The sequence below is a fragment of the Gekko japonicus genome, unplaced genomic scaffold (genome assembly GCF_001447785.1).
Source record: "Gekko japonicus isolate JY-2015 unplaced genomic scaffold, Gekko_japonicus_V1.1 scaffold986, whole genome shotgun sequence".
In the NCBI taxonomy this organism is placed as follows: domain Eukaryota; kingdom Metazoa; phylum Chordata; class Lepidosauria; order Squamata; family Gekkonidae; genus Gekko; species Gekko japonicus.
In genome coordinates, this window is record NW_015164700.1 from 234,860 (window position 1) to 245,800 (window position 10,941).

General features: G+C 47.8%; 1 protein-coding gene across 1 annotated transcript in view; it reads right to left on the minus strand.

Annotated features, from left to right (window-relative positions):
* Positions 1 to 5,204: 5,204 nt before the first annotated feature.
* C1QL2 (complement component 1, q subcomponent-like 2) overlaps positions 5,205 to 10,941 on the minus strand; it is a 7,059-nt gene continuing 1,322 nt past the window's right edge. The window contains exons 2-3 of the mRNA XM_015409500.1: positions 10,574 to 10,874; positions 5,205 to 5,384 (exon numbers count right to left, since the gene is read on the minus strand). Coding sequence (XP_015264986.1) covers positions 5,205 to 5,384; positions 10,574 to 10,874 — 481 coding nt within the window. The remainder of the gene's footprint in view (positions 5,385 to 10,573; positions 10,875 to 10,941) is intronic.

Consider the following 10,941-nt stretch of genomic DNA (forward strand, 5'->3'; position numbering starts at 1 on the left):
TATACTTGCATTAATGTCAGATGAGTTTCAAAAGTACGATACCATGTCCCCAAGTAATAGCTGTGAGGGCTTGCTTTGCTGCCCTGGAAAAAAAAAAATCAGTTCAGATTCAGATGCATACTTCAGCAGTGAAGAAGAGAGAGGATGCTTCCTTTAAAAAAATACTGTGATTTTTAAAAATGCAGCCAAAAGGAAAAGATCCACAAAAGTATCGTATATTGATATGGGAGAGAGAAAGAAACGGCAGTCCTATGTAGCACGCTAGGCTAAGCCGAGTCTATATCATGTGTGGTTTGTTCTCATAGACAAATATAGAAACATAGATATTAAAATCAAAATTGACTAGTATAACAACATTTTCAGGATCAGGAAAACTAGTGTTCAAAATGCAGTATGTGGCATTTTATGTGAAATATTTCCTCGGGAGGGGGGGGACAAAATAAACAGGGGAAACGAATGTTTTTTTTGTGTGTGAGAAAATATAGTGCTGAGCCTTTGTCTTCAGCTTGTTTCAAACTGGAGATGACAATGGAGGACATCCCTGCAGACATAACTGGGTTAGAATTTGTATTATGGTTTCAGATTACATAGAGACACGCTGGGACAAAGAAGCCACGGAGGTGCTCCCTTGGAAAATAGCTTCCCTAGCCATCAACTAAATATCTCACACTGGTCAGTACTCATAGGCGGCTTGTAAAACAGAGCAGATAGTAAATGTAGCTAGAACATTGTAAGTAAAATAAAACATATTTTAATTCTCACGATGCTAAAGAGGGTGGATGTATTGCTCCTAACCAGTGATGTCACAAGCACTATCCAGACATGTGTACCACCACATTCCACACACACTCTCTTGATCAAAAATGATGTACTCACAAAGAGAACGAAAATGCAGGACAACATTGTTGCTTGACAGAATCCTGAGAAAATACGGGAGCCCTGAATGATATGTTCTACTTTTAAGAAACATGTTTACAGCCCAGACAAATGAATGACTAGCACTTATATATTCATTGCACTACAAACATATTGTTTGCATTAATTAATAACATTAATAACACTGGATTGGGGCACAGGAGAGAGGGAGTTGAGAGGAAAACAGTTTACTGTGGTAAATCCAGTGTGTTTGGGATACAAAACCTTTCTTCATTTACACAGAAGAGCACAAGAGGTATCACTCTGTGAAAGAATTATATAGGGAAAGTCTTCTGCCAACTCAAAGGCTAAACATTTATTGTGGCAAATGCTTTTATTCACCAGAATCCATTTTTTTCAGATGCATGAAGTGTTAACCACAGCCGGCAGAAATATATATATACATGGCCGCAATGTTCCCTCTAAGCTGTGGAGTCTTGTGAACAAAAATTCTACTTTGTGAGCTACCAACATTAAAGTTGTGAGCAAGTGATTTGGCTACTGCATAAATTAGTTTGCTCTGGAGCCACCCTTCCTGAGCGAAGGCAAAAATGTGTGAGCCAGAGGCTAAAAAACTCTGAGCTAGCTCACACTAACTCAGCTTAGAGGGAACACTGTACATGGGTATAAAGAGGAAAGGAGGGAGGAGGACGTTCTTACAAAGTGAGGCCAGGAAATCAGTGATCTTGGACTGGGGTACTCCTGCATAGGATTGCACTGTTACACCCCTATGTAGAGCACAGATGAAAACAAGGGCCAGTCAAAAGAGTAAAGGATCGACTAAGAGTGGACCTAGCCCACCCCCCAACAGGTTACCAGCTGGTGATGGATCCCCTTTGCCAATATAGTTCTCATGAAGTGCATTCTGGTTCATGAAAACCTGTTCTGAAATACATGTTAGCTTCAGTTTCTAGTTTTGGTTTCAACTGACAGTCACAGCTACCTCTTTAGAATGCATAAGTGGTAGAATAGTCTTGGAAGAATGATTCCATGCCCAAAATACATAATCAACTGCTGTGTTGGTGTTCCACCCAGGCCCGTAGCTAATGTGGGGCCCACGGGGCCTGGCCCCCTAGCATTTCTTCCGGGGCCCCTGCTTTCCGGGCTGGCCCCAAATTGAATTAATGTTATTATTAGCTTTGATTTAATTAGCTGTACCCCCCGAGGCCCCCTCACCCCAAAATCCCTAGTTACAGGTCTGGTTCCACCCCCTCCCATTTTGCCACCTCTGTTTGGTGCTGTGCCTTCCTTATTCTTTCTCACCTTACATAACACCGGTCAGCCAGGTCAGCTTCCCTTTCCCTCTCCCCACTCCCTCCGAAGGTGTGCACAGCCTTTTCAACTTCATTCTTCCCCAAGAATCAACTTCAAGCCGAAAGCCTCATAGAACAGAACACTTGCCCCTTATTTTTGCTAGCCTGACCGTTTTTATAAAAGCAAAAAAGAGACACGAATAAACTCCAGCGGAAATGTTCGTTCTGAAAAAGGCTCCTGATCAGCACGCCTCTGTCTTGTGAACGAGCAGACGACATGCAGCACTGACAACTTCAGCCGTAAATCCTGACGAGAGAACCTTCTGAAGGATTTGTCATTTTTTAAAAGATATCTGTGCATCACATGACTTTCCTAATTTCCCCACGCTTACACGAGCATCGCAGATGATTCAAAGGAATGTTTTCCACAGGCTCATTTAATGCTGGATCATTTTCATTCGACACTGGCTGAGCCATCACTTCCCATTTCAAATCACATTACCGTGATTCCGGTCCTCAGAATCCCAAAGACATGCAGAGGGACTGAGGCCATCCTGTTCTTTCCCGGGGGGTCTCTCCCTTTGCTTTTATTCAAGGGACTCAGGAAGGCAAAGTACAGACACTGCTGTTGCCTAAAAAATGTCTTCCTCCAAACTGCAGAAGAAACAAGCCAGCTGGTCTTCCTCTCTGAAATCCAGGATCTTGTTGTAGTCATCAAACAATAGGTTCCGGTTTGCCCAGCCTCACCTCTGACCATAGAAGCAGGATCCCCAATGCACAAAACCTGCTAACAGGACAACCCATATTATCCTCATTGCATTATGCAAGCAACCGTGCCTGTAGTGCAAGAACCTGATTACGCCAAACACACATCCACATCCTGAAAAGTTAAAGCAGTCCCACTCTCTGGTTTCCATCCACTTCCCCCTCCTTTAGGCAATATCAGAAGAGACACACAGGAGAAGCCCATTCTCAAAAAAAATAATTTAATGTGATATTTCTTTTTCTCGTGTTCATTCATTTGCTTTAAAGACAGGAGATTTTTACTTTTTTAATATAGCGATATCATCACCCATACAAGTATTGCATTGCACAAGGGTGAATGGAGGAAAATAAATATATTCATTTATAGAATAGAAATCAAAATGGTTATAATAAAATCTCCTACACACCAAGCAGCATAGGAACAGTCAGTGCAATTTCACCATAATCCTGTCCTATTCTCCAAAAGCAATAATAATACATAAAGAGAAATAAAGTGCTAGAATTCAGCCGCTTTTTTTTTTAATGTAGCTATTTCTTTAAAACCTTGGCCTCTTTCATATACAGAATGGGCTGGCTGGTTTCAAAACACTAGTTGCTGTGTCCCTTGACTGGTTGCCTGTGTTTAATCGGGGAGGAGATAATACCTGTTTAATGAACGAGAGCCAAAGTGATTTGGTGGTCCAAGTGGTGGACTATGATCCAAGAGACCTCTGTTTGTAGTCCCACTCTGGGTGACCTCAGGCCTGTCACATACTTTCAGTCTAACCTGCCTCACAGGGTTGTTGTGAGGAGAAAATTGAGAAAAGGAGAATGACGTAAGCCACTTTGGGTCCCCACTGGGAGAAAGGCAGGGTAATTGTGAAGAAAGTAAAAATATCTCTATTTGACTTCATTTAATACAATATATATGGTTGCAGTCCTCCTATCTGAAATTTCAAATATCAGTGACTGGATCTGCAGGTGTGTGTGTGTGTGTGTGTGTGTGTGTGTGTGTGTGTGTGTGTGTGTGTGTGAAGCTACACACTCAGTCGTCAATATATATCCCATTCCCAACAATGGAACAGAGTTTTAGGCACTATGACTGTGAACAACTTCAGACCAAGAAAACCTGGATATGAAACCTCTTTCATGATTGTTCAGGTGATTCTGTGGCCTTGGGACAGGTGGTATTTTGTATTTATCAGACTGGATAAAGTCAGTATTTATTATTCCAGCACTGTAGGGTTGCCATCCCCCAGGTCCTGGCAGGGAATCCCCAGATTTTGGGGTCTCCTGCCCACTGCTGGCCAGTTGGCTGGTGGGGGAAACCCCACCCACAAACAGCAACTACACCAGGCAATGTCCCCAGAGTGATGACATCCCCTGGAAGCGACATCATCGTGTTGGGGACACTCTGGTTTGGGGGCAGGACTCTATGGTTTGAGGGCAATTTTACCATAGAGTTTTGCCCTCAAACCAGTGTGTCACTGCACAACATCCCCAACATGATGATGTCACTTCCGTGTTCTGTCACTGCATCACAGAGCCCCACCCCACTCCACAGAGCCCCACCCTCCGCTGGCATGTAGATGAAACCAGGCAAACCCTACAGCACTGGGATGTTTTGAGTCAATGTACTGAAGGTTACACATTCTCTTGATGGAACAGGAAAGACAACTTTGTTGAGCAAAAGCCAGTGAGAGGCAGTGGAGAGAGTGTCATCTTCGGCCTAGGGAGCCTGGGGTTAAAATCCCCCACTGGCCAAGCTTGGGCCAGTCATTCTCTCTCAGATTAACCTACTTTTACAGAGAAGTGCTTTTGATATAGAGAGCCTTGAGCTCTTTGGAGGAAAAGCAAGTTTAAAATGGGATTGGGGGGGGGGATCCTGTTTCTACAAATCAGCTCCAATTTGAACCAAAGCATGCTGTGTGTCTGGTAAATTATACAACAACAGATCCATCCCTGCTGAACTCCCCTTTTTGCCCGAGTCTCTGTGGATTAAAATCCTCATTTTGAATCAGTGATCAATGAATGAATCAATTAATGGTACACATTATTCAGTTAATGCATTCAACCCTACTCATCTCATAGCACAGCGAACCACAGGACAGAGGGAGAAAAGACACCAATGGCTGAAAGGGAGGAAGCCGCTTGTTTCTCTTTCACGCTGCAATCAATGACATGTACAGTTTGTTTAGAGTAGAACTAAAAGTGACCTGAAGAGACTGCAGACCCCAGGAAAGGCATGGTGGGGACAAGGCGATGGGCCCACACCTTGGATGCTCACTTTCGTCAATCGGGGTACAAAAGAAAGCCAGAGAAAGTGCTGTACTTATTGTTGTTGCCTCCGTGGGCTTTGCCGCCATCCAGTTTGACATAGACCTCATCCCCCAAGTCCAGGTGCAGCACCACACTGTTGCTGGCATAGTCGTAATTCTGGTCTGCATCTTGAGCAATGGCACTCGCTCGCACCTGCAAAAGACAGCGTGCAACAAAGAAGGTGGATCCAGGTCCTTGGAGCATCCCATGTTTTGAGGACCCCCCCCCCTTTCGTATTAACACATCCCTTCCCCTGGCTGCTGCTGCTCACCCCACCTTCTCTACATTCCTCAAATCCTCCCTCCCCCTTGGCTTCCTTTTATGCTAATCTATTCTAACCACATCTGCGGTGGCTCAAGTGGTTAAGATGCTGAACTGCAGGCTGTGGAAGGTCAGTAGTTCAGGGGTTCAAGACCCGGGTGCCGCAAGACAGGGTGAGCTCCTGTCTCTAGTTCCAGCTCCTGCCAACCTAGCAGTTCGAAAGCAAGACATTGCAAGTAGATAAATAGGGACCACTTCGGTGGGAAGGTAACAGCGTTCCGTTCGCCTTGGTGTTTAGTCATGCCGGCCACATGACCACGGAAACGTCTTCGGACAGCGCTGGCTCTTTGGCTTTGAAACGGAGATGAGCACCGCAACCCTAGAGTCGGATTCGACTGGCTTTCGAGCAAGGGAACCTTTACCTTTACCTATTCTAACCACAACAAGGGTCCCGTTGTCCCTGCTGTTTTCTCCCTTCCCGTGTCTTCACTCCCCTTTCCACCAGGATCTCCCCCCCCTTTTCTTTTTCCTTCACTCCCTTGTGCAGAATAAGAACATTGGACATGACAGTAAACGACGTATAGCTTAACCTCCTTGACTGGAAATATTCTTTCTGCTTGAATCCTTGCAGACAGATGCCAATTCAGCCTGGTTTTTAAAACCTCCAGAGGTGAAGACGGCCTAACGTCTTGGGGCACTGAGTTCTATCACTAAACTTCTCATGCGGGGCCTTTTCTCCTCACCTCACCGTGTTCCTTCCCAGCCTGCACAGCAGCGCCACACCCCACCCTAGATGAGTGATGGCGAACCTTTTAGAGACCGAGTGCCCAAACTGCGCCCCAAAACCCACTTATTTATTGCAAAGCGCCAACACGGCAATTTAACCTGAGTACTGAGGTTAACCACCCATACATTAATTTAAGACGATCCAAACAAAGTAAGGAAAGCAATCCCAAAGGCTTTCATTGACTTAAAATTATTTGGCAGAGAATACTTTAATGATGGTCTGGGCCTGGCTGGGGCGATGGCGCGCGTGCCCACAGAGAGGGCTCTGAGTGCCACCTCTGGCACCCGTGCCATAGGTTCGCCACCACTGCCCTAGATCTCCTTGTGCCCTTCTAAACCCTTTCATAGTTTTTCTCCATCAGTTAGCAGATCTCTTCTCTCCTCCTTTTCCTTTATCTGCTCTCCTTTCTCCCGGATCCATTCGAATTCTTTCCACAGCCTAAATATTTAACATCCTTTTGGGGTGACTCCGTAAAGGATTGCTTTCGTCAAATACAAACAAGGAGAAGCCCCTTTGGTGAGCCTTTTGCCATTGCAACTAGCTTTGCGAGTGCTCGGGCACCACTGGTGTGTAAATTGAGCATCCCCCCCCCCTTTTGGATGTTCACTCCTTTGCCTTCAAAAATCCTAACGGATCCCTATTCATATTCCATTGCCCCAAATCCCGTTCTGCTCACTCTCTTTTTCAGCAGGGCTGCCAAAGTCATCAGGGCCTCCAGATTGGGATTCCCTCTCCTCCACCAAACACACCAGCAAGAGCCAACCCCAAAATCATACAAACACAAATCCCATCCCATCCCCAGCTCCAAGGACCCCTATTTTGTCCCGTCCCCCCCCCGTGGCCCATTCTACAGACAGCTAAATACATTCCTCCCCCAATGGACTGACTCTCCTATGGGGCCTAGTCTTGCTCATCCAGATGCTAAAATGTCCGTGCTCTCTGGAACAGGGGTCACATTTGGACACCTCCCCATGAGCAATTGTGAACATCCATAAGACAGGCACCTTGTAGGTACAAGCAATATCCAGGTACAAAAATTAAGTCACCTGCAGAGGCAGTTTTCCCAGCATTTGCTCCTCTAGAGGAGCCAGTCACACCTATTGCTCTTCTTCTCCTCCCAGGTGCTTCTACAGGCTAGATTTTGACCTCAAAAACTGCACTCTTTTAGCATGAAGTGTAACCTCCCGTTCCCCCATCCCACCTCACCTGCAACAGAGGATCTGCAGAGAAGCCTAACGTTTTGAGAGGGGAAGCTGCTTTTTTGCTCTTTGGTTTTCCCGGGGCCCAAAGAGACTTTCAAAGTTTTTGTGTGGCTCAAGCAAGTAAGCTGTGGCTGTAGGAAAAGATGGCCTGCATCTCAGAAAAGGATGGTGGCCACGCAGGGGTGTCTGCCTTGAGTTTAGAGGGCCCTGGGGCACACGTGTGGAGGAGGTGTCCACTTTTGCCTTTTTCATGCTCTGTATCGAAAGGAATTGCACATGCACAGCCTAAGAGTGATAATTTATCATCTTTCTGGGTCGTGCAAGCATCATGCCTTATGCTCGGTCTTAGCAGGTGGACACCCACCCAGCTCATCAGAAGAGGGTGTTTTAACAGAGGAGGAGGAAGTCAAGAGACCACAGTGCCCATTCAGACTGTGGCATGCCCCACTAAAGTTTCTTTCTACCCCCCCCCTTCCATTCTGATGGTATCTCAGTGCTTGGCCAAGGGGCTCAGCACAGAGATCGAAGAGGCCCCCAGACTGACAGCACCCGGGTTTCTGTTTTTGAACCAATAACTTTCTAGGTGCTGCTGAAGGTTTCAGGGTTGGGTTACCTGCTCCCATCCTGTTTAGTACATTCTAGGTTCAGTTTTTTGCAAGGTGGGGACAACTGTGATGTCAGTTCAGCAAATCTCCCCATGGCCGTGTGTGCTCCCAGCTCCTGGAGCTGTGCACATTAGCCACATGTGCAAAAGAGCCTCCACCAGAAATTATGTGAGGTGACATCAAGTGATTTGAAAGTTCTGCTGTGGCCGCCCTGCGCACATATGCCACAGTCCTTAAACAACTGAACATGTCATGCATGCATGAACGAGCCAGAAAGGTCGGGATCTCCTTTTCATTGGTGTGAGTTGTTCCACCACCAACACACACACACACAGAGTGAAACCCTAAATGTGCAACTAGTAAAGGGAACAAGCCGGAATTCCCATCCCTTACTGGAATGGCCCCAGATTTAGCCCACCTATCTCTGTTGGGTGGAGGTTCCTGGGGTCGTGAGGCTCTGTTTGAAATAAGATTCTGTACATCAGGCATGTCCAACTTCGAACAGGTAGTGATCTATTTTTTCCGGCCAAAAGTGCCGGTGATCTACCACCATAAAAATAAAGCTTCAAATTAGATTTTAACCCACTAAAGTTGGGTTCCACCGCCCCCCCCCCATTTATAATGCACCTTCTGTCATTTACTGGTAAGCAAAATAAGCAAAAACAAAACAGAGAGACGAAGATCCAGAAAGAACTGCGAACGTTTTTTATTTTATTTTATACCAGGAGACCAAGTGGGGCTGGTGATCTACCTCTGACCCCTCCGCGATCTACTGGTAGATCGCGATCTACCTGTTGGACATACCTGCTGTACATAATCGGCAGAGGAATATGCTACTTAGGAACACACACACATTGCTATTTGGAAAGGGATCCCAACAGGCTCTGGTAAAACCAGCATTTCACTGCCTCTTGGAAGGATGAGCCCTTGTGAGGGAGAGTGCAGAGAGCTGAAGAGTCCTTGACATCGGGTAAAATCCTATACTAGGGCACCAAACAGGAAAGCGAAACCCGTGCGGGGAATCTGACCTACAGGACCAATTATGCCACCTATAGAGAGAAGCTGGGTGCGGAAGATGTGGCAAAGGAAAATCGCTCTTAACAAGGGACAAAACGAAGCAGGGGAGAAGGTTGCAGGGACAGTCCCTCCCTGCTCCTATTCAAGGACCCCAAGGGAATCTTTTCACTCCAGTTGCACTGGAAGACTCAAGGTGTCCCACCAGAATATCCCACCTGAACCCAGACTCTCGGAGGTCGTTTCAGGTAGAGAGATACAGTTTCAGGTGGGTAGCCCTGTTAGACTGCAGCTGAAGAGCAAGGTCTGAGTGCAGGAGCACCTCAAAGGGCCTTTCCAGGGCACAACAAGCTTTTGAGAGCCAAGGCCCCCTTTCTCCGATCAACAAGGAAAAGAGCTTTGACTCTCCAGAGCTTATGCCCCGGGAATCTTCTGGGTCTGTAAGGGGCTGCTGGACTCCAGTCTTGCTGCCCACCAGGAGCCCTGTTCCTGACCACCCTTACATGCACACACCTTCTAGGACAGGAAAAAAAAAAACCATCAGTGTTCCCTCTAAGATGAGTTACTGTGAGCCAGCTCATGGTATTTTAGCCTCCGGCTCACATATTTTTTTGTCTTTGCTCAGGAAGGACAGAGCCAGAGTAAACTGATTTATGCAGAAGCGAAATCACTGGCTCACAACTGTAATTCCAGGAGCTCAAAAAGTAGAGCTTTATCCTGACTCCACTTCCACAGCTTAGAAGGAACATTGCCGCTGCCCCCCCCCCTTAACCTCTATTTAAAATGAAATTCTTTCCAGTAAATTCTGAAGATCAGGATCCCCTTTAGGCTGACAGGAAAACATCAGGGTCCCTTTGATCGTTGTCTCCCCACCCACCACAGAGCCCATGCTCTCAGCATTCCCCTTTGCTGAATTCTCCAATGTAGGAGCCCTACGGAGATGAGTTCTTTTCTTGGGGGATCCTTCCCTACATTCGCAGTCAGGATAAGGTCCGGCTGGCACCTCCTGCCCTCGCTTCCAAATCCCTGCAACAACTGTGCGAGATCGGGCCGCACCACAGTTGCCTCTGGGAGCTGCGAGGCGGCCGAGATTAGCAGGCGTCCTGGGCAGTGTTCCCTCTAAACTGAGTTTGTGTGAACTAGCTCACAGTTTTTTAGCCTCCGGCTCACACATTTTTGTCTTAGCTCAGGAAGGATGGGGCTCCAGAGCAAACTAATTAATGCAGTGGCCAAATCGCTCGCTCACAACTTTAATGCCAGCAGCTCACAAAGTAGAATTTTTGCTCACAAGACTCCACAGCTTAGAGGGAGCATTGGTCCCGGGTATGCCAAGCAGCCGGCCACAGGGGCTCAAAGCGCCGCCGCCACCCCCAGTTCCGTTTAACGAGCCCGAAGGTCCCTCCCCGCCACCCCGAACCCCGAGGCCGTCGGACTGGCCCGGGGCCTGCCTCCCTCTCTCCCTGCGGCACCCACCTGCCCGTTCCTGCAGAGGTCGGCCCACATGCTGGTGCCGTCGCCGCCGCGCATGAGGATGTGGTAGGTGAAGAAGTAGATGCCGCGCACCTGGCAGGTGAACTTGCCGCTGGAGGGGTTGTAGTGGTTGCCCAGGTTGGTCACCACGTCGTCGAACTTGAGCACCTCGTAGCCCTCGTGGGGGCTCTTCAGGCCCACGTAGAAGGCGATCTTGGGGCCGCTGAAGGCTGCGCTCAGGGAGCCCGTCACCTCCCCGCCCGGCGGCGGGCTGCTGCTGCTGCTGCTGCTGCCCTCTCCCCAGCTGGCTCCTCCGGGCGGCGGGGCGGCGGCGGCGGCGGGGCCCCCGATCCCGGGCACCGCCAGCCCCG